Source organism: Hylobates moloch, unplaced genomic scaffold, assembly GCF_009828535.3.
Source record: "Hylobates moloch isolate HMO894 unplaced genomic scaffold, HMol_V3 SCAFFOLD_21, whole genome shotgun sequence".
NCBI lineage: Eukaryota > Metazoa > Chordata > Mammalia > Primates > Hylobatidae > Hylobates > Hylobates moloch.
The window spans coordinates 6792024-6816687 of NW_026652296.1; the positions used below are offsets into that span (position 1 = coordinate 6792024).

At 40.2% G+C, this 24664-nt stretch overlaps 1 protein-coding gene across 7 annotated transcripts in view; it reads left to right on the forward strand.

Moving 5' to 3' along the window:
• The window catches only part of BCAS1 (brain enriched myelin associated protein 1), a 113603-nt gene that overhangs the window by 27188 nt on the left and 61751 nt on the right, over nucleotides 1-24664 (forward strand). For 5 of the 7 annotated variants that reach the window (XM_032142192.2, XM_032142196.2, XM_058433080.1 and 2 more), the window contains exon 2: nucleotides 709-1289. In XM_032142192.2, the coding sequence (XP_031998083.1) occupies nucleotides 765-1289 (525 nt within the window). In that variant the 5' untranslated portion in view covers nucleotides 709-764. Of the gene's footprint in view, nucleotides 1-708; nucleotides 1290-24664 lie in introns of those variants that run through there. The other 2 variants (XM_032142194.2, XM_032142203.2) reach the window with 2 other exon arrangements.

The window sequence follows — 24664 nt, forward strand, 5'->3', positions numbered from 1 at the left end:
AAAACTATTAACTCATGTAATCTTCCTAACAAAATTACAAGGTAGATTTATTATCTGTCTCCTTTTACCAGAAAGTTGAGGCACGGAAAGTTAGATAATCTGGATTCAAAAAGACATTTCAGCTCAGTGCCTCTCAAACGTGAGAGATTTTGTCCTCCAGGGGACATTTAGCAATGCCTAGAGATATTTTTGGTTGTCATGACTGGGAAATGTGACTGGCCTCTAGTGGGCAGAGGCCAGGGATACTGCTAATCAGCCTATGATGCACAGGACGAGCCTCCCTAACAAAGAATAATCTGGCTTCAAATGTGAGCAGTGCTGAGGTTGAGAAACCTTGTTCTAGCTCCAGAACCCAAGCTCCTAACTGCTGTACTGCCTCCCGGTTGACATCATCACAATATGCTGCTCACAGAGTTCTTACGCAGATAAAAGATTAATTAACATTGAATATCGCTCATTCCGCACCTGGCAGCTAGTGACTTTCCATTAAGTAGCTTTCCCTCCTCACCAACCTTGCCTTCTCCTCTCCCAAGAAAAGCAGGGTCCAAGGAGATCTGGAGAGCTAACTTCTGCCTTTCAGAATGACCAGAGAACAACACAGTTCCAGTATGCAGTATGGCTTTTGTATAAAAAATGTCTGGAGTCCATTATTAGTGCCTGAATTTCCCGGCTTGGCTGAATAACTGCTGTTTATATTTGTGTTTACAGTCGACTTGGGAATAAGTGTCAAGACGGATAATGTGGCCACTTCTTCCCCCGAGACAATGGAGATAAGTGCTGTCACGGATGCCAACGGAAAGAATCTTGGGAAAGAGGCCAAACCCGAGGCACCAGCTGCTAAATCTCGTTTTTTCTTGATGCTCTCTCGGCCTGTACCAGGACGTACCGGAGACCAAGCCACAGATTCATCCCTTGGATCAGTGAAGCTTGATGTCAGCTCCAATAAAGCTCCAGCGAACAAAGACCCAAGTGAGAGCTGGACACTTCCGGTGGCAGCTGGACCGGGGCAGGACACAGATAAAACCCCAGGGCACGCCCCGGCCCAAGACAAGGTCCTCTCTGCCGCCGGGGATCCCACGCTTCTCCCACCTGAGACAGGGGGAGCAGGAGGAGAAGCTCCCTCCAAGCCCAAGGACTCCAGCTTTTTTGACAAATTCTTCAAGCTGGACAAGGGACAGGAAAAGGTGCCAGGTGACAGCCAACAGGAAGCCAAGAGGGCAGAGCATCAAGACAAGGTGGATGAGGTTCCTGGATTATCAGGGCAGTCCGATGATGTCCCTGCAGGGAAGGTAAGTGTGCCAAGGTGTATCCACTTGGTTCTGAATGCATGCTCGGGGGCACTAATGGGATAAGACCACTGCACATATGCAGTCACCCTGGGCCTAGGCAAGGTGGCAAGCTGTTGACCCCTCTAGAACAAATAGCACATTGTAGCAGAGTATCATCCTGATGTTTCTCTGGGTAGAAACATCTGTGTGAAGAACAATAACAGCTGTGGCATCTGTTTTATGTAAAAGAAAAGACAAGGTGAGTTACATGCAGATGAATTTGTCCATCCATTTTTCAAAGGCGGAAGTAGACAGGTTGCATTTACGATCAGTGGATTCTGGAGGAAAAGGCATTAGTGGAATAAAAATGATTGTTAAAAGATGTTACCTAGTCTCTGTAGTTTGTTGACATACAGAGTTTTGTTGGAACACGTTTCATTCCTTACTCTTAATAGCCTGAATTGATATTTAACTATCTTTTGCTCTAAGGTGTGTGTTTGAATGAAGAGATTTTACAGCTCTGGGCAGACTCTTTTATGTACTAATTCTTTTCCAACAAGTAGGAGTAATACCTTTGTAAAAACTAGGGGTTTTGTTTTTGTTTTTTTGTTTTTTTGGGGTTTTTTTGTGTTGGTTTTCAAAGAAGGTATACTGGAATCAGTTGCTTTTTTTCCTGAGCAAAGAAAGGCAAGCTCTTTTTGACACTAAAAAGAGCATTTGCTTTTAACCTTGAGAGAGCTTGTTTGTATTCAAGGCAGGAAAAGAACTCCTTAAAAGAAGAAGGAAGTAAAACTTGATACATTATAGGTTTAGGGCATGCATTTCCTTGGTTAACAGACTTTTTAAATAACAATATTTTTCAAAACTTGGGAATAAAGTTAAGTGCCACTAGCAGACTTTAGAGCCAGGAAAAAATTGGATGAGCTCCAAATATATTTGTCTTAATAACAATGCAACTTTGCACTTCTGAAGTGCTAATAATTACACTTGCTGTCATTTATTGAAAATGTTCAATGTGCCAGGCTCTACTCTGAGCACTGTACATAAATTATTTTCCTTAATGAAAATGAGTATCCCATTAATCTATGGTTTTAATGCATCCAGGGTGCTATGAAGAATTACATTCTGAAGATTGGGCACCGCTGAACACTCTGGAGAGCTAAAATGGGGAAAAGATAATAGGCATCATGTGTTTTAGGCTCTTACTGTCAGCATTCTTGTGTTTTCTAAACATTTTGACTCAAAGAGCTTATTTCCAACATTTCTTTCAGAGTTTAAAAATTTTCCCTTCAAACACCCACTTTCCAAAATGCACCAGTTCAAGAAGCCAGTTGAATAACTTTCCGTATAATTTAAAGTAAGTCTCCAAATGCATCCAGGCATCTGCTCTTTACTGAGTGTGACACTGTACCAGGAACAGGTGAGGCACAGGGACCACAGTGGAGGGCGAGACACAGTCTCGGCCCTGGTGGAGTTTGCTGTCCAGTGAGAGAAGTGAATAAATAAACCTGCAATTGCAATGCAAGATGCCAAGTGCTGTGCTGGGGGAAGCAGAGTGTGGGGGAGATGCCAGACGCCAGGAGAATTGGGCTCCATGGCCCAGGGAACATTCCAGCAAATGCATGAACCAGGACCTGAAAGTAACGTGTCCAGAGGCGGTAAACTGGTCGTCAATATTCCTGCTTATGGGAGAAACTGTTTACTACTTCTGCCTGAGTGGAGAAACCATTCTCATTACTGGTCATAGGCTTCTAAGGCCATTTTGAGGTTGTGATTTTTTAACAGTCATGTGTTTCTTTTGCTTGGGCATCCAAAGCCTATCCATTGGCTCAGTTAGGAGAAGACTGAGTTATTTATGGGAAGACAATGAAGGAATGTGTTTTACTCGTCTTTGGACAGGTGTCCAGTGACTCATCCAAATCCCCATCTTAATCAAGTAAACCAGTTCAGCATAGAATAGCCAGCCCTCCAATGTACTCAGCCATAAAACCTCGACACACTCAATCTATTTCTAGTCTAAGAAAAGTGAGGAAAAGTTTTGGAGTTGTGATTTATTAACTCAGCTTTCTTTATTGAAAAAGAACTCTTAGGGCCAGAACCTCAAGTTGAGTGGAATGTGTTCCAAAATGAGATTTGAGTCAGAAAATGGGAGCTTGTGTTAGGAACATGGCAGGTATCTAATAAAGCAAAGCCCTTGTGTAATATTTTCAAGTTATAATGATCTCTCAGAAGACCCAAGAATTGTAACTGTCTTCCTTTCTGAATAAGTGAATTCACTCCCTCAGATTCACCAATGAAGTCTGCATCTGATTTTGTCACATTACAAATTTCCATTTTTTTCACTGATATTGAAATTTGAAATACTAAGTGCCCACTTTATACTATGTACATATGAAACACAGAAAAGTTATGAAATAGCCATTTCTCTCTCAGTCTGTGAACTTATGGATATTCAGATGCATATGCCTACAGAGACTTTTCACAACAACAACAAAACAGCCTTCTGATTGTCAAGGTTTCTTTTCTGACTCCCGGCTGCATAGTTCTGTATTCAGGGGGGAAAAAAGAAATTGTTCTATAAATGTAACGGGACAATCCAACCCTCAGAAAGTAACATGAATAAAACTTCTCAATCAGTGGCTTTCTTGGTAGGAGTACCACATTGTACATGGATGGATGTCAGTGTATTGATTCAGAATTCTTAGGGTGAATTATGCCTTGGGCTCAGCCGCAACCACTGCCTCCCTCCAGCAGCCCTTCCCCCTACTTTTATGGCTTGCTCCCTGCTGGATTGGAATTCCAGCCACAAGCCCACAGAGCTGTGAATTGGGAGAAAGATGCCACCATTTCATCCTGGGGGAAACACACAAATCTTCTGTGTTTTCAGAATGACAATCTTATTTTTGTGCCTTATAAAACTACATTCAGGGCAAAGCATAATTAAAACAAGGCAAGAATTCATGAACAAATGAAGCATTTACTACATAGGCCAAAGAAAAGATAAATTATATGCCTGAAAGGTTTCACTGAGCTGTGATTCATACAAACCAATGTGTTGGCAGGGATGGGTTTTTTTTCCTCTCCCCACAACAACTGAACCAGAGCTGTAAGATATGCATTTAAAAGATTCATCACACACACACAAAAAATCACATAATGCAAACTTGACCTTTATTGGTTAAAAATAAAACCCACCACATTTCTGTTATCAACACAGTATTTCCAGAGTTGTATTTGTGTTGAGTGGGGTGTGGGGTGCATAAAGTGTTGCCATGCAGAGTTTCATAACATTGAAGAATGTCTTTTTTCTTTTAAAAATGTAATTAAATCCTGCAATCGTTACTTTAGCACCAACCTTGTGCAAGGTATTTGAAAAATCATGTTTCTCATCTTTCAAGGAGTGTATAATCTAGTAAGAGACATAATATTTTAAGAGACATTGTGATAAGTGCATCGGTCCTCAGATTGACTCAGGTTACTAATAATAAGAACAATATTCCGTGTTTTCACTTCTCTTCTTTTCTCTCTTGAACACGCTCCATTCAGGCTCTTGTCACAGCCACCACGATGTGGCAAATTCCCCACCATCACCCTGGCTGCCAAATCCTATAGGTCTCTATCTTTGTCCTAGTAGGTCTGACCTGCAAGTTGAACCTGACCACAGTGAGTGAGTGGGCCACACCTTGCTGTTTGAAACAACATACTTCCACCTCCCTGGCTACTCTTCCTTCATCTCCTTTGCTGGATCTCACCCTCTAAATGTTGGACTTCCCCAGGGTTCACTTCTTGGATATCTCTAACTACGCGTATTTCCTTGAAGGTTTCCCTCAGTCCCAAAGGTTTAAATACTGCTGTGGGTTGACAAGTTCCAAATTTACATCTCTAGCCTGGATCCATCCCTGAAGTCCAGACGTGAGTCTCAGCTGCCTCCTCTTCCACATGTCTACTTGAACTTCTACATCCCCACTTGGCTGCTCACTGAGAATCTCAACCCTAATGCGTCCAAAATGGAACTCTTCATTCATCACCTAACAATGACAAAAACAAAATGCCCACCAGTTTAATTCACAGGGTTTTCCATCTCAGTGAATGACAAGTTCATCCTGTCTCTACTGTTTAGTGGTAGAATTGGAATTAAAGAACCAAGGTCTCCAGAGTCCTTTCCTACATAGTATTTAGTAGTGAATTAAACATAAGCATCATGGTCAGGTAGCCTAGGTTTCCTCTCTACCTCTGCCACCTAATGGCTGTGTGACCTTGGGCAAGCTACTTCACCTCCTGAGCCTCAGTTTCCTCATCTGTAAAATGGGGATAATAATAGTATCTAGCACATTTTCACCTTGTTCACACTTTTAGAGGTTAAATGAGATAGGCCATATAAAGTACTTAGCACAAATTGCATTTTGAAAAAAAAAAAGAGAAATTAGCTATTGCTAGTATTATGGGTTTTCTCCCTGTCTACTACTTCATATTTTACTTTTATTTTTTGCCTTTCTCTTCCATAGTCAACCCAAACTCACAGAGATAGCACAGCTGACTCTAATTTAAGAGATGTATCACCAAAGGCACAAGTCCTAACTTGGGTGAGAAGGGTATAAAAGTTGTAAAATTGTTTTTGAAACAATAGAAACGTTAGTGTCCATGCCCACAAGCCTCAGTTTCTTTGTCTGACATTTAAGGGTCTCCACAATGTTTCCTCTGCCTGTTTTCCAACTGCATTTTCCACCCTTCCCTTAAATTTCTCCAGTCAATATGGCCAGCACCTGACCTGTGCAAACACCATCTGTCTCCTGGTATTTTCTCCACCTATGTCTCTTTCTCTCTCTGTTTATCAAAAATTGACTTGATATTCAGCGCCAGGTTCTCCATGAAGCTAACCAGATATCTCCACTCTTGGATGATTTCAGACAGCATGAATCCCTCTCGCATTTTAAGTCAAATTCTGTGATTAAATCATTTTGAAGAAATCAGCTCATTAAGCCATCAAACCTTACCAGGGAATTCCTGTATTTTCATCATTTTACAGACGAAGAAGTCAACAGTTCAGAGAAAGCGTTATCACTCCTGACACACAGCTAAAAAGTGGCACAGGCAAAATTGTCCATCTCCAAAGCCCATAGTCTTAGATAGTCAACATTTCTATTTTTGCCAATTATTTGAAACTCGTTCAATGAAGTTGCAACTTGTGGCAATGAAATTCAAAGATATTAGCATATGCAAAGTTGTAAATACCCAAAATCCCAAGTGAAAAATAAAATCAAATAAAAAGAATTACCCAATTTCGACATTAGAAGGCCAAGTGAATTATTAACTGTTTTTTATTTTGTGTTGTTTCTGCCTTATGTCCACAAGTCCACGCCTTTTCAACTGGTAAAGAGAACTAGCCACCCAAAAGACTTTGTCAGTGCAAAGGGAAAATCCATCTTACATTATGCAAGTTTTGGAGTAAACAAGGTCCTCAGCTATACCACTGGGATTTTGATGCATTTAGCAGTAAGAAATGCTTAACATGAGATGTTTGCAGTGGCAGAGGTGAAGTGGAAGTGTTAGGAGCCTGGGTGACCTAGGTATGAGTCCAGACTCTACCACTTAATAGCTGTGTGGTTGAGTTAAATGATAATAATTACCCCATTTTTAAATCTCTATTTCTAGGCTGTGTAGTAAGCATTTTGCATACATTATCTGCTTTTATTCTTAAAACAACCCAACAAGGTAGGTATTTCTATTGCCATTGAACAGAGGAGAGAACTTGGGGAGAACTCAAGTTACCTGTGTAAGGTCACAAAGCTAATTAGTGGCAAAAGTGGAATCAAGATCCATCTGTCACCTAAGCCTGTTATACTCAATCATTTCAAAACCTGTGTTTTCACCCACAAAAGGAAGCTACTACCTGCCCTAGGGGTTTTTGTAAAGTTAGAAGATAATATAGGCCATCAGTAGTAGTAATGCTAAATAAAACGGTGTGTTTTCTAAATTGTTAGAAACTTAGAAATGAATAATTATGAAATAGAACAAATGGCTTTTCAGAGTGATGGAGTTTGAATAGTGTATCATTTAGGGGTTGGTAATATCTCTTTTTTACTTTGGCTGCAGGAAACACACACACAACACTCAATTAATAGTGGTTCACTTAAGGAGAATGTACTATTTCTTGCATGTAATAAGAACCCTAGAGGTAGGGGAGTTCAGGTTGGTTCAACATCTTCACAGCCCCCACAAGCCCGCCTCAGTCTTTCTCTACTGGTGTCCTCCATTATTGGTTAGTCCCTAGGCTTAGTCCCTTGTGGTTTTAACATGATTCCAAGTATGCAGGAATACCTCTCTTTATTGTGCTTCACAGATGCTGCATTTTTACAAATTAAAGGTTTGTGACAATCCTGCATCAAGCAAGTCTATCAGCACCATTTTTCCAATGGCCTGTGTTCACTTTGTGTCTTTGTGTCAGCATTTTTTAGAGATAAAGTTTTTGTTGTAATTTTTATTTTAAGTTCTGGGGTACACATGCAGAATGTGCAGGAGCCTGGGTGACGTGCATGTGTACCCCAGAACTTAAAATAAATGTGTGCCATGGTGGTTTGCTGCACCTATCAACCCATCACCTAGGTATTAAGCCCAGCATGCATTAGCTATTTTTCCTGATGCTCTCCCTCCCCCAACCCCCAACAGGCCCCAGTGTGTGTTGTTCCCCTTCCTGTGTCTGTCTGTTCTCATTGTTCAGCTCCCACTTATAAGTAAGAACATGCGGTGTTTGGTTTTCTGTTCCCGCGTTAGTTTGCCAAAGATAATGGCTGCCAGCTCCATCCATATCCCTGCAAAGGGAATGATCTTGTTCCTTTTTATGGACGCATAGTATTCCATTGCAGCACTATTCACGATAGCAAAGACTTGGAATCAACCCAAATGACCATCAACAATAGACTGGTTAAAGAAAATGTGGTACATATACACCATGAGACAAGGTATTTTTAAATTAAAGTATGTACATTTTTTTTTTAGACGTAATGCTATTGCACACTTAATAGACTCCAGGACAGTGAAGAACTTTTATGTGCACTGGGAAACCGAAAAATGTGTGTGGCTCTATTGTGATACTGACTCTATTGCAGTGACCTGAAATTGGACCTGTAATATTTCCGATGTATGTGTCGTAATGTCCTATAAATAAGAAAGGAGTTTCCTAAAATTTATCCTCAGAGCCGTTTGGTGAAATTGAGTCACGTGTCTGTGTCAAGGTGCAAATAGCTATTAGCCAGTATTTTCAGATTTTTCAGTAGAAAGAAGGATCTTCCAGCAAGAGGACATGCCACAGATAGAAACCAGGTTTATCTTCTCTACCTAACATTGTCTGGAAATCATTAAGTGAATGGAGCAAGTAGAAGCTGCTACAGTATCCACCTATGGTAATTCATCTGAGTGTATCCATTACATTAGTTTTCTAATTCAACTGTGACCCCATAGTAAGAACTAGATTTTACCTGAGCTGATATACGTGCGCATACATGAAACAAAGAATTCATGAAGTAATACTATCCTTGCAGCATGTAACACCTGCAGGGATTTTGTATTATTTTCTATTCTGTTTGATTTGTTTACTACTGGTTTTGACCCACTAAATTATTTTCAAATCTACTAATGATCACAGTCTGAAATTTGGAGAACGCCGTTCTGCTATCTGACCACTTTGACACATCGAGACAGTTATCTTAAGAGACGTGACCATTTTTTATGCAACTGAGTATTCCCAATGCCTAGCATAATGGCTGGCACATGTTGGCACCCAATAATGTTTGTTAAATGAACCTGACAAGAATAAGGGTGGTACACGGTGTAGTTCAACTTTTCAAAGACTGTTAGGATGTATTATTGCAATGTCATTATCTGCTCTGCCTAACACAAGTTGAAATAGAAAGTCATTTCAAAATATATGGTGTATACGATTTCACTTAAACTTTAGAATCATAGTACAAATCTACATTTGTACTATTTACTTGGTATTTTAAATTTGGTCTTTAACATGTCATGGCGTTAATCCGTTGAAATATCTAGTAAATTGTTTTTTGCAATTAATTTGTAAAATAAATTTTGAGTTATCATTCCCTCTGGTATTGTCCCATCTGATTCGCCCCCTCAGAAGTTATAACGGCTATAACTTATCAAGTTTACTAAGTCACGGAGAGGTAAAGTAACTTGTGCAAATCATAGTGCTAGAAAGTGGCAGGGTGGAAATTGGTCACGAATGCCCACACACTTAACCACTGTGCCTATAGGTTCAAAGAGATGAAACACTTTAAAACTTTTGAAACATCTTACGTCTTTAAAAACTTCTAAAGCTAGTTGTATTAGTCAGGGTTCTCCAAAGGGACAGAACTAATAGGATAGACGTATATGTGAAAGGGAGTTTATTAAGGAGAATTGCCTCACGTTATCACAAGGTGAAATCACACTATAGGCCGTCTGCAAGCTGAGGAGGTAGGAAGCCAGTAGTGGCAGAAGTTCCGAAGCCTCCAAAGTATGGAGGCCGACAGTGCAGCCGTCAGTCTGTGGCCAAAGGCCTGAGAGCCCCTGGCAAACCACTGGTGTAAGTCCAAGAGTCCAAAGGCCGAAGAACCTGGAGTCTAATGTCCAAGAGCAGGAAGCATCCAGCACAGGAGAAAGACGAAGGCTGGAAGACTCAGCAACCCAGCTTATCCCACCTTCTTCCACCTGCTTTGTTCCAGCCATGCTGCCAGCCGATTGGAAGGTGCCCACCCACACTGAGGGTGGGTCTGCTTCTCCCAGTCCGCTGACTCAAATGTTAATCTCCTCTGGCAACACCCTCATAGACACACCCAGAGACAATACTTTACCAGCCATCTAGGCATCCTTCAATCCAATCAAGTTGACACCTAATGTTAACCAGCACCCTAGTACTTTCCAAGTTGGTCTGTGAAACGTTAGTCCAGTAAGATGGGCCTAGAAATAGGGCTCTGCTATGGAATAATTTCAGAAAATCTATTTGCTTTATAGTCCGTACTGAAGATTCACAATGGACATCCGCCTTCTAAGGGCTCTGAGAAGTCCTGCAGCAAGCATGCCTGTTTCACTTTGTTTAACCAAGTGTTTCTCACACTTAATCATCCATGTAGCTATTGGGCCTCTAACAAGGTGGCTCAATTTTCCAAGGAATGGTTCTTCTAGAGAATGTTGAGCTAGGCATTTAGACCAGAAGTTGTATGATGTTGGCTGTGGTTTTGAAGAAGTAAAATAAAATTAAAAACATAAACCAAAAGTTGAAAACTAGCCACCTGTAGAAGGCCTCTAGCCACAGATACAGCTTACTTGGCCTACATAGTGTTTTAAATAATATTTTAATTAATTAATTATATTTTTGAATTGACAAAGTTGATATTTTAAAGCAATAATATGTCAATACAATTCTATATTTCAGACTTCCCCATAATGGGTAGTTTTGCCCTATATTTGCAGACAGAATGTGAGTTGTGACTGTCCCTTAAGATGGGGCACCCAGTCTCCAGTTCACCAAATGATTCCCAACAGCGCAGCCATGTAGGTTGTCCTTCATCATAACACTTGCATTGGTATTTTTCTTGGGTACAGTTGAGAATCAAGTAAATACACCCATCATGGACCACTTTACTTCCTTCATCCTTCATAGCACTTATCATAATTTGAAGATACTTAGGTGATCATCTGTCATTCCAGTCTGAGAGTCAATCAGGCAGCCGGTGTTAAGCAATATATAAAAGGGGTAGGAGGCTGGGCACGGTGGCTCACGCCTGTAATCCCAGCACTTTGGGAGGCTGAGACAGGCAGATCACAAGGTCAGGAGATTGAGACCATCCTGGCTAACACGGTGAAACCCCGTCTCAACTAAAAATACAAAAAATTAGCCAGGCTTGGTGGCGGGTGCCTGTAGTCCCAGCCACTCGGGAGGCTGAGGCAGGAGAATGACAGAGGGAGACTCTGTCTCAAAAAAGAAAAAAAAAAAATGGGTGGATACTTTCATTTATTCATGCAACAAATATGAGTACTTTCTTTGTGCCAGGAATGATTTTAGATTCCCCAGGAGGTAGAACAGTGTACTTCATGGGAGCTTTCCTCTAGTGGAGAGACCAACAATTTAAAAAAGAAAGAGAATTAACAAGCAAACACTTTCAGAGTTTAGAAAGAGCTCTGAGTGAAATAAACAGAGTTTTGAGATAGAAAGTGGACAGGAGAGTGAAAATTACAATTGAGTGAGGAACAGAAACAGAGAAGTGTTTAAACAGTCAGTGAATAGGATGTGACTTTTTCTTTCTTTCTTTGCACAGGCCAAACAATTCTTAGAAAGTCTGCAGCCTAATTCTGGCAGCATTCAAAACTGTTTTCTCGCTTTGGGGAAGTGTTTGTTAAATAGATGACGAATGTGTTCTAGGCTGTGGATTATTAGTTTTTTGTATTTAAGGGCAGGTTTTCTGGTGTGGTTTTTGTTTGTTTGTTTTTGTTTGTTTGTTTGTTTTCCGTAACATTCGGTATTTTTCCTTTAGTAAATGTGAAATGCTGTTACCAGTCTGGAAGGTTGTGCTAGTTAGGAACTCATTACGGAACAGAAGAATCTTCCACAAATCCCTTTTGCCCAGTGTGGCTTACCCTGGGAATCATTCTTCACTCACTCTGCCTGCAGCAGTATTTTTCCATTTTAAATCACACATATTGGCCGGGCGTAGTGGCTCACCCCTATAATTTCAGCACTTTGGGAGGCTGAGGCAGGAGGATCACTTGAGACCAGGAGTTCAAGACCAGCCTGGCCAACATGGTGAAACTCCATCTCCACTAAAAATACAAAAATTAGCCAAGCATGGTGGTGCACGCCTATAATCTCAGCTACTCAGGAAGCTGAGGAAGCTGAGTCATGAGAATCGCTTGAACCTGGGAGATGGAGGTTGCAGTGAGCTGAGATCGCACCACTGCACTCCAGCCTGGGCAACAGAGCGAGACTCCATCTCAAAAAAAAAAAAAAAGAAAGAAAAAAGAAAAAAAAAATCACACATGAGGGAAATCTACTTAAGAGTGTGCCAACTCATGTGTCCTTAGGAATATCCCCAAAGCAAAGCCCGTTGCCAAAAGGGAAACAAGAGAAGAACATTTTATTGCTTAATTCTCTACCCACATTTTACTTGCCATTGGAACTCAAGTTGACAAATTCACTTACCCCTCAAGCAGAGGAGTTGCTGAGGGAGAAAAGAGAAAATGCACGCTAGCTTTATATGGGAAGCAAGTGTGCGTTGCTTTCTTAGATTTCTTTCCACCCTCCACCTATGTGAACAACAGACAATGGTTTATTTAATCTTACAAATGTAACATCTCCACATCGGTTAATAACTATGGATTAATGATGATGTACCATGCTAAGGCCCTGGGCTAGACTTCTGCTACCCCCGTGTGAGATGAGCCTTAAGTATCCTGAGGTTATGTCCACAGGATAGTAAAACAGGTAGTGATGTTTTGATTTACAGTAGAGAGTATCACACTGGATAATTGGTCCAACCTGGCTTGGTTCAATTAGTATAAGCAGCTGAAATTAACATTGCCTCTCTCTTCCCCAAAAGAGGAAGAAAAATGGCTAAGTGGAACATTTTTATACCTATGTTATCCAGACTCAATTTCCGTCTCAGAAAAGATGCCGGAGGACAATGGAAATGTGGATTTCTTGGTTTTATATTTTCATGTTATTTCCCTCTGAAGTCTTAGATAATTTCTTAATCAACTACCTGGACCACTAAGAAAATTGTTTCCACTGTGGCACTTTGGCAGTATGCAATTTGGAAGTCTTCAAACACACATGCTTTCTGAATGAGCAAATCTGCATTTAAGAATTTATTGATTGATAGGTCAGTAAAGTGACTATAGTTTATTGTACATGTCAAACTAGCTAGAATAGAATAAGTCGAACGTTTTTAGCATAAAGAGGAGACAAATATTTGAAGTGATGAATATCCCAAGTACATGAGTTTGATCTTTACAAATTATATGAATGTATTAAATTATCACACATACCCCAAAATTATGTACATCTATTATGCATCAATAAAAAATGTTTAAAAAGAATGTATTGAGAACATGATCAATATTTTATTCACGGGGCTTTTAAAAATTTCCAGTATTGTCTATAAGAAAAAAAGCTGAGGGGGGAGGGGGGAGGGGGGAGGGACAGCATTAGGAGATATACCTAATGCTAAATGACGAGTTAATGGGTGCAGCACACCAACATGGCACATGCATACATATGTAACAAACCTGCACATTGTGCACATGTACCCTAAAACTTAAAGTATAATAATAATTTTTTAAAAGCTGAAATGATCCAATAGGTCTTTTATATTGATTGTGGCACACCCTTACACGAGACACCATAAGCAAGGGTGACATAAAAATAGAATTGGTCAGGTGAAGAAAGTCATAATATAATGTTAAATGAGAAAAGCAGATTTCAAACTAGCATACAGAAGAATCTCCTTTGGGTAAAAATGATCTCTGCCTACCTGTGCCATAGATCTGTCATCCCACCCAAAGAGCAGCGTGGAATAAAAAATTGCAAATTGTTGAGAGCAGTTGACTTTCAGTAATAGAATAATAGATGCATTTTGTTTTATTCTTTGTTCATCTGTATTTTCTCTTTTTTATAAAAGGAGCACTGTAGTGAACAACCAATCTAAGTAAAAGTAAAAAAATACCACTATCTAGGTAATTTCTCGATTCCTCCCCTAGACTGCATTAAGAGGCTGAGGATTCCTGAGCTGTGTTAATTAGAAATTGCCACAGGCTGCTAGCAACAGTTCAACAAGAGGTTATTTTCCTCTAACAATAATTTCCAAACTATGCCACCCAGAGCTTATGAGACAATTCATTGTTCAGAAAGAATAACAACTTTTTAAATATACTTATAGCTAATGTGTAATAATCTCCAGTAGGAGAGCAGAAAGAGAAATGTCCTAAGTGGGCAGATTTGAAGCCCTTTCATAATTGGATTTCCTATGGTTGTGCTGTCTGTGTTCTTTCCCTGTTTTTGCCATGGGCTTGAAAGATGTGAATGCATTATTAAGAAAAAACCACTCACAGAATTTTTATCAGTTGATGTGAATTGGGTAGAAGTAGTGGAAAAAATAAAAGTACAGAATTCCTACATTAATATATATTTATCGACCCTCCTTCAGTGGCTTTGAGCACTGTAGTAAAACAAACTTAAAAAAAAAAAAAAGTTTGGGCATGATGGCTCATGCCTGTAATCCCAGCACTTTGGGAGGCCAAGGTGGGTGGATCACCTGAGGTCAGGAGTTTCAGACCAGCCTGGTCAACATGGTGAAACCCCGTCTCTACTGAAAATACAAAAATCAGCCAGGCATGGCGGCACATGCCTGTAATCCCAGTTACTTGGGAGGCTGAGGCAGGAGAATCACTTGAACCTGGGAGGCAGAGGTTGCAGTGAGACAAGATGGCACCATTGCACTCCAGCCTGGGCAACATCTCAAAAAAAAAAAAAAAAAAAATCATAGTCTGCTTAGGAAATTCTGAGATTCTGCAAAATATTTTTGTATTGGTCTTCACATTCCTTCGTGCTTGCATATTAATTTGCTTTCCTTTCTAGGCAAATTGGGGGACAAATTCTATCTTCAAAAATTAACCAAACCCTATTTTTCTTCCTGAATCTGACAATGGCTACATGCAGGTGACAGTGTTTTCAGAAGAAGAAAAATGAAGACTCCATGATTGTCCAGAGACTTTTGTTGTCCAGCAAATCAAACCCTCTGTGCTCATGTGATATTCTCTGGGGAGAGGAAGCAGAGACTTCCCTTTTATCCCAGGCAGCATGGGGCTCAAATTTCTAACAGATGGAAAGGAGTGGAGTCATGAGTTTCTGTACCATTCAACATTTTTCAGACAAATTTTCTTGTGTTCGCCTGTACTTTCGGTACTGATTCGTGGTATTAAGACTAAGAGTAAAATCAGTGCTGCACAATGAGGAAACCTAGATGGAATAGAGGCATCACAAATCATTCTAGACAAGGCTTTTTAAGCCTTACCTTATATTTTCACTTTAACAATGTCGATCTTGCTTAAAGGAGTCTGAAGTCCAGCTGACAATATACAGTCGAAAGAAAGTGCCAGAAGTTCCATATGGGCCTTATTGTAGACAATCAAATTATGATAAGGCGGCATGATTTTTCAACATGACAAATTGTAATCACTTTAGCAGTGTTCCTATCTGTTTGCTCTTTGAAGCCAACAAAAAAGAAAATATATATAAACTTCTCACACACAGGTGAAAAACAAGCTAACACCACGGACACCTGTTTGCTTAAAAACAGTTTCCAGGTATTTCCTGGAGAATGTTTCTGTTTCCGTATAATGTTGTTTGCTGAGAATGATTCGGAGGCCTGATGAGAATAGCAGTAGCACCTACAAATGACACGTTTAAAGCACAGGCCACACACTGGTGGCCTGAAGGCTGGACTCTCATCCCAACTGTGCTTAGTTTGGCACTTTTGATGTTTTTAAATTTTTTTAGTTAATCATGCGTATTTTGCTTTAGTCTTAATTTTAATATGTAACATATTCACTCTGTTCAAAACAAAAAATTATAAAATGCCACCCAGTAGATAATTACTGTTTGTATTTTTTAATATATCTTTCTAAGGTTTCTTTGAGCATATATGAGAAATAAGACAAATTCTTATTCTTTTTTACACAAACGGTAACATAATATGCACTCTGTTCTATTCCACGCTTGTTTTCAGTTAACAATACTTTCTGTATCTGCAGGGAGCTTCCTCACTTGTAACGCATGCAGGGTATTCTGTTGAATGGTTGTACCATGAGTTATTTAACCAGGACCTCATTAATACCCGTTGGCTGGCTTCCAGACTTTCGCTATTAACCTCACTGCAATGAATAACCTTGTACATTTGTTATTTCACACGTGTAAGTTTAGGTTTATCCTCTACATCAACTCTTAGAGATGGAAATACTGGGTAAAATAATATATTCTTTTTTACAGTTTTGGTACGTAATGCCACATTGCCCTCCATCAGGATTGAATTAGTTTATACTTATAACAGCAATGCATGACTGCCTTCTTCACACAAGCTTGGCCAATGAATGTATTTGTAAATATTTGGATTTTTTACTTTTCATTCTTCCTTTTCATGACCTCTGGATTTCTAGTCATACACACAAAAGCCTTCTCAATCCAAAATGAAAAGATGTTTTCCATGTTTCTTTGTAGTATTTTTAGTCTATTTGGATTTTATCCTGGTAGAGGGTTGAGTTGTGACACCAAGTTAATTTTTTTCCAGATGGCTGCTCTGTTTTTCCTGCATCTTTTATTTAAAAGTTCTTCACTTCCATAGATTTTAGGTATCATCTTTATCATATACTAAATTCTTATATGTCTTTGGAATTTTACCACCCCGTTATCATCAGCCATGCAATATATGTATGTATGCCTGATGCTAACATATGTTGTATGGTGGATGGTAACATATGTTGTATGGCTGATGGTAACATATGTTGTATGGCTGATGGTAACATATGTTGTGTGGCTGATGGTTACAAAGTAGAAAAATATACAGCAGAGAAAAGGAATAAAGTGGCAGAAACTTAAAATAGGAAAGGCCTTGGTGAGAAAATAATATTTGAGTAAACATCTGAAGGAAAGGAGATAGAATCGGTGCAGCATGGCACTGAAAAACCTTTGGCCTCTGGAATCAGCTGGGCCTGGGGTCAAATCCCAACTCTACTTTATGACCTTAGGCAAGTTATTTATTCTTTCTGTGCGTTAATTTATTTATCTGTATAATTGGAATTACAAACAGTGCATATTTCATGGAATCATTGTAAGAATTAAATGGGATCTTTTTAACAAGCTTAACACTGGGCCTGACACATAAAGTCTGATCATTTTTGTTGTTATCATGGACACTTATTTTCTCATTACACACCCCTTAAATAATTCATGGCTACAGAATATTCCATCACATTGTTGTAGGTTAATTTCACATGTTAAAACCACATGCTAATTTATTTAACTGCAGATTCCAAAAGTTCAACTTTTTAAGTGGTTCTTCATTGTTACACTTCCAGAACTATCCTATAAAGCTTTTTTTCTTTTACTTTTTAACTTTGAAATTATTGTAGATTCACATGCAGTTGTAAGAAATAGAACAGTTATCCCTTTATCCAGTGTCACTCAACAGTAACATCTTCAGAACTATAGTGCAATATCACAACCAGGATATTGACAATGATACAATCAAATAGAGAACATTTTCATCCTCACAAGGATACTGCAGACTGACTGTTACAGGCGCATCCACTTCCCTCTCACCCCCATCCCTTTCTTACCTCCTGCAACCACTAGTCTGTTCTCCATTCCTATAGCTTTATTATTTCAAGAATGCTATCTAAATAGTATCATACAGTGAGTACTGTTTTTTATATAGGCTTTTTTCCCCTTCAGCATAAATCTCTGGAAATTAATCCAAATCACTGGGTGTCTTGGTAGATATTGGTCCTTCTCTTCCTTTTTGACTGCCAAGTAGTATCCCATGCTGTGGATGTACCAGTTTGATGTTTGGTTGTTCCAACTTTGAGGCTATTGTAAATAACTTTAATGTATAGGTTTTTGTGTGAATATAATTCTTCATTTCTCTAGGAGAAATGACCAGGAGTGCAGTCACTATAGTTGCATGTTTTATTTATTATTTTTTTTATTTTTTGAGATTGGATCTTGCTCTGTTGCCCAGGCAAGTGCAGTGGTGCCATCTTGGCTCAACCACCCGGGGTCAAGTGATCTTCCCGTCTCAGCCCCCAGAGTAGGTGGGATTACAGACACTTGCCACCACGCCCTGCCTGCATGTTTAATTATTTAAGAAACTGTCAAACTGTTTTCTATTCTGCCTGTATCTCTTTACATTTCTACCAGCAATGTAAAGTGATTACATTGTAAAGTGACTAATCGAGTTTCTTGCATCCTTCCCAGCATTTAATAGTCACTATTTTTTGCTTTAACCACTTTGATGGGTGCATAGTGATATCTCATTATGGTTTTAATTTGCGTTTTTCTAATGGTTATGAGATTGACCATGTTTCATGTGCTTATTTGCCATCTGTATATCCTCTGCAATGAAATGCCCCCTCACGTCTTTTGCCCATTTTCTAATTGTTTTGTTTGTTTTTAATGTTGAGTTTTAAGAGTTTTTTTTCTCTTAAATGTATTCTAAATACTAGTCTGTCATCGGATAGGTGGTTTGCAAATATTTTCTCCCACTCTCTAGTTTCCCTTCTCATCTTTTTAACAGGATCTTTTATGGGGCAAAATTTTTTAATTTTGATGAATTCCAATTTATTATATTTTCTTTTTATGGATTTTGCTTTTGGTCTTTTGTCTTTTATGGATTTTTTAACCATAGGTCTCAGAAATTTTCTCTTTTTTTTTTCCTAAAAGTTTTATATTTGACATTTTATGTTTAAGTCCATGATCTCTTTTGAGATAATTTTTACATAAGATGTGAGACTTAAATTGAGGTTCTTTCTTTTCCTCTATAGATGTCAAATTGCTCTAGCACAATTTGTTGAAAAGACTATCTTTATTCTATAGAATTGCTTTTACACCTTTATCAAAAGTCATTTGGGCATACTTGTGTGGGTCTTTTCTGGCTTCTCTATTCTGTTTGTTCTATATGTCTATGTCTTCACCAATACCATACAGCCTTGCTTACTGTAGCTATGTAACAAGTCTTGTGATCAGATAGACTGATTCATCAATTTATATTTTAAAAAATTATTCTAATTCCTTTGTCTTTCCATATAAATGTTAGAATAACCTCATCTATCTCTACAAAATGTCTTGCTACAAGTGCTAGAATTTTGATAGGAATTGCATTAAACCTGAATATCAATTTGGGGCAGATTGACATCTTTACTATGTGAGTCTTCCAATCCATGAACATTGTATGTCTCTCCATTTATTTAGGTCTCCTATGATTTCTTTCATTAGCATTATATAGCTTTCAGCATACAAGTTTTGCACATGTTTTGTTAGATGTAAACCTTAGTATTTCATTTTCATGTGGTTACTATGGTATTGTATTTTTAATTTCAGTGCCCATGGGTTCATTCCTAGTATATAGAAATCTAGATCATTTTTGCATGTTTATCTTGTATTGTTCAGCCTTGCTGAACTCAATTATTAATTCTAGGTGTTATTCTGTTGATTCCTTGGGATTTTCTAATTTTGAAAATAATGAAATTGTCTAATTTTGCCATCTTTTCATGGGAACAGTTTTATTTCTTCCTTTTCAATGTGTATTCCCTATATTTATTTTCTTGCCTTAATATACTTCCTAGAACTTCCACTACTATGTAGAATACAAATAATGAGAGCTGACATCCTTGCCTTGCTCCTAATCTTAGGAGAAATGCATTCAGTCTTTCAGAATTAAAGATAATGTTAGTTCTCAATTTTTATTTTGTGGATCGTCTTTATCAAGTTGAGGAAGCACCCTCTGTTACTGTCTTCTTTAGAGTTTTTATCATGAATGGAGGATTGAATTTTGTTGAACACTTTTTCTGCATTCACTGTTGTGATCATATGACTTTTCTTCTTTAGTCTGTCACTATTGTGGATAACAGCAACTGATTTTCAAATATTAATCAAGCTTGCAAACCTATAGTAAATCCCATTTGGTTATGATGTATACTTCTTTTCACATATTGCTGAAATCTACCTGCTAATATTTTGTTAAGAATGTTTACATCTATACTCATGAGGCATATTGATCTGTAGGGTATTTTTCATTTTTTTGGTGCCATCTTTATCTGTTTCTGGTACCAAGTTTTTGGTAACTATCTTTATAAAATAAATTAGTAAGCATTCCGTCTTCTGTTTTCTAGGAGAGTTCATGTAGAATTGGTGTAATTCTTCTTTAAACATTCCGTAGAATTCTCCAGTGAAATCTTCTGGGCCTGAAGACTTCTTTCCTGGAAGTTTTTAAATTATGAATTCAATTTTCTTAATATTTATATGGATAATTAAATCATTTATATTATATTGGGTCAGTTATGATAGTTTGTGTTTTTTAAGCAAATGTTCCATTTTGCCCATTATCAAATTTATGTGGGTAGCATTGGTTATAGCATTCTCCTATCCAGTTTCGTACCTGATACTGGTAATTTGTATCTTGACTCTCTTGCTCTCTCTTTCTTGTTGTCGTCTGTTGTTTCTACTAATAGAGGTTTTTGCTGCCGCTTCTCTCTGTCTCTCCCATTATGCTGTTGATTTCACTCACTGGGGCTTTTTGTTTTCATTATTATACCTTTCAATTCTAAAATTTCCATTTTAGTTATTTTTATATCTTCTATTTCTTTGCTGGGGCTTTCTATTTTTCCATTTGTTTCAAGCACTGTTAAAATTGTTAATTGAAGCATTTTGTTGTGACTACTTTAAACTCTGTGTCAGAGGCCGGGCACGGTGGCTCACGCCTGTAATTCCAGCACTTTGGGAGGCCAAGGCGGGCAGATCACTTAGTTTAGGAATTCGGGAACAGTTTGGCCAACATGGTGAAACCCCCATCCCTACTAAAAATGCAAAAATTAGCTGGGCATGGTGGTGCACACCTGTAATACCAGTTGCTCAGGAGGCTGAGGCAGGAGAATCACTTGAACCCGGGAGGCGGAGGCTGCAGTGAGCCAAGATCGTGCCACTGCGCTCCAGCCTGGGTGACAGAGCAAGACTCCATCTCAAAAAAAAAAAAAAAATTTGTTAAATAATTCTAGCATCTCTGTCATCTCATTTCCATGTTGACATCTGTTGATTGCCTTGTTTTTATTATGTTTGAGGCCTTCTTAGTTCTTGGTAAGACAAGTTATCTTCAATTGAAATCTGACCATTTTCATATTATGAGACTGCATCTTGCTTAAACTTTCTATTTTAGCTGGCTGTCCCCGACACCATTCCAGCAGTACTGGGGCTGCTACCTCATTACTGTCAGGTGGAGGCAAACATCCAGGTTCCTCACCAGCCTCTATTGTGGGGGGGCGGGGGTACACTCCTTATTACTACTAGGTGGAGGCGGGAGTTCTTTCTGCTCACATGACCTTCACTGATACCACAGTAGAGGTCTCACTACCACCGGCTGACGCTAACTCCGCTGGGTCTCTTCTCACACCACCCCAGTGGGGAGAGGGAGGAGCACCTCATTACTCCTGGGTGGAGTTGGAAGTCCAGGCTCCCCATGTGGTCCCCACGTGGTCCCCACAGATACCATGGTGAGGAGGGCTTATTACCAACTGATGAGGATGAGAATCCCAGCTCCCTACTTAGCCTCACAGATGGCATCTTTGCAGGGGTGTTGGGATAACCTATTATGGCCTCGTGAAGGTGGAAGTCTGGGCTCCCCACTTGGCTTTCTCTGGCATGGGAGATGGTGAGACCACAGAATGTCCTGTGGTATTTGGCTGGAGTAGTATGGTCATTGTCTAAAAGTTTTCTGTCTCGCTAGATTGCACTTTCCTGGTCCTTTAGTGAGAGAGTAGGCTTTCGGGAAGGATTTGTGAGCATGTCAGCGCCTATAGGTGTTTCTGGGTTGCTAACTTCTTCAACTCCAAGTCTGAGGTACATAAGGCAAAAAGAAAACCCAAGGAATTCAGCATCGTGTTGTTCCTGGGGTCCTGAGCTGGTCTGCCTTCTCTTCTCCACCTTTCAGAGTCCTTTTATGTATGTTTTCTATATAATGTCCAGCGTTCTTCATTGTCCTTGGTGAGAGGAACAGGAGAAAGCGTGTGTGCCCCATCTTCCCAGAAGCGGAAGTCTTAGGTTGTTTTTTGTTGTCAATCTAAGAAGGAAAACAAAATATTTGAAAGTAAGGGCTTAAGTTCAAGCTGAGAATTTCACCTGGAAGGGCCATAAAACTCTCACTCAGGAACAGCCACACGCAAACCTACTCCTTGCCCTGGGCAAGCAGATCTTGCTCCTCCACAACTACTGTCTGTCCAAGGCAGGAGACGGTACTGCAGTTGGGAAATCACGGAAGCAGAGAGGCTAGAGAAGATGTCATGGGGCAATGCAGAAAGGCAGCGGGCTCCTGTGTTCCTGGAGTTCTTTTGAACCGTGTCCACTCCAGTAGGGTTCTTTCTCCAGGTTACGGAAGTTCTCACAGCTTTCTTCCGCATTCAGAGGGCGTCCAACGTGGCAGATCCTGATGGCCACCTAGATCCATAGGGTCCAGTTGATATTTTAGTAATTCCTATTCCCTTCAGCTGACATCACTGTATTCCATTTTGTTTTGAGAAAGTTCAGTAGATATTCCCTGTATGTCTAGCGCTGGAACCACAGAAAAGAATCATTGCCTTGCAGCCCTTTAGGAAACCCAATCTGGACAGGAGCTGGGGGCAACCTAGACATAGCCCCTTTTATTTTCTGTGATGAGCACTGGGGAGCACGTGGGCTGTCAGACCGGAGTAGCTCAGAGCAGTGGACCCAGGCTGGGGATCAGAAGAGCTGCCTCCTCACCTCCACGCCAACTTCAGAGAACCTTGCCTACTGTCTAAGTAGCCAGCAGCCCATCACCTCACCCTCCATGCCCTTGCCTCTTCTTTTCTCCTTAGCAGCCCTCACCACCTGAGTCATCTGTGAGATGTATTAGTTTATCTGTATTTTTGTCCACTTTGGTTTTTTCCCTTGTGAGAATTTCAGCTCCCCAAGGACTGTGAGCTGTATTCTCACTGCCTCCATCAGTGGGAAGCACACAGTAGATATTTGATCAAAAACTTCTAATCCTTCATGACACCATAGGCAGATCCCCAAACTTGCTGTGATTCAAAAGTCCTGTTCAATCCAACTTTTTTCTTTTTTTGAGACGGAGTCTCACTCTGTCGCCCAGGCTGGAGTGCAGTAGTGCGATCTTGGCTCACTGCAACCTCCACCTCCTGGGTTCAAATGATTCTCCTGCCTCAACCTCCCCAGTAGCTGGAATTACAGGCATGCACCACCACGCCTAGCTAATTTTTGTATTTTTAATAGAGGTGGGGTTTCGCCATGTTGGCCAGGCTGGCCTCGAACCCCTGACCTCAGATGATCTACCTGCCTCGGTCTCCCAAAGTGCTAGGATTACAGGCGTGAGCCACCATACCCAGCCCAATCCAACTTTAAAACTTTAATCTCACATTCATTATAACATTCATCCCAATTCCTGCTAGAAGCAAGCTCTGCCTTGACCCATGGCCTGAGGTCCTTGCAGTCTGGAAGAAGGGGGACTTGCTTTTTTTCCTCTCCTCGCCCTCCCCTCATGCATGTGAGTTTACGGAGGAGGGGTTAAGGGAAAAGGGCTCTAGGCTTTTGGCCTTGCAGGTGCCACTGTTCTCTCCGACTCTCCATATTTTCTCCATTGTGGGCATCCACATGATGTCTCTCTTCAGGGAATAGGTGGGGACTTCTCCACTTCAAAATTCTGTGATGGGACCCTCCGCTGCTTCTGCTGCTGTTGAGCCCCTTTGCCCTGTGCCCACCCTCCTGGTGAGGTAGAGTGAGGCTGCCTGAGCCCAAACACCTTCATGGCACCTACTCCTTAAATGTCAGTCAACACTTCCTCCGTCTGACTCCAAATTATTGTTATAACCATCTTGCTTTTCATAACCCCCATACCTCCACTGAACTGAATAACCTGCACCCTAAACCCTCCCCAAACCCATCCCCACCTCATCTTTTTCTACGTTTCTCATGTGCCTTCCTCTATGTCCATTTGACAGGAATTTCTCCATCACCACCCCCCATTCCTCCCTGTTTCTGCGAGTCTACTTGCAACCTACGCTCGATGGCCTTGGGCAAATGCTGCTTCATCTTCAAGTCTCCCTCTCCCTTCTAGTTCAGTCACTCTTGACCTTGGTGCACACTGGAAGCACCTGGGGAGGTCTAAAAATATTGACATCTGAGCCTCACCTCCAAAAAGACTAATATAATTGGTCGGGGTGGAATCTGGGTATTGGCATTTGTTTAAAAAGCTGCCCAGGTGATTCTAAAATCCAGTCATGCTGAAACCCAGTGGGCTGATGAAATTAACTTGTCTGTTTTTTTTTTTTTTTTTTTTTTTTTCTTGAGACAGGGTCTTGCTCTGTCACCCAGGCTGGAGTGCAATGGCACAATCATCGCTCACTGCAGCCTTGACCTCCCTGGCTCAAGCAATTCTCCTGCCTCAGCCTCCCAAGTAGCTAGGACCACAGGTGCATGCCACCATGCCTGGCTAATTTCTGGTTTTTTGTTTTGTTTTTGTTTTGTTTCATAGAGACAAGGTCTCACTATGTTGCCCAGGCTGATCTTGAACTCCTGTGTTCGAGCAATTCTCCTGCATTGACCTCCCAAATTG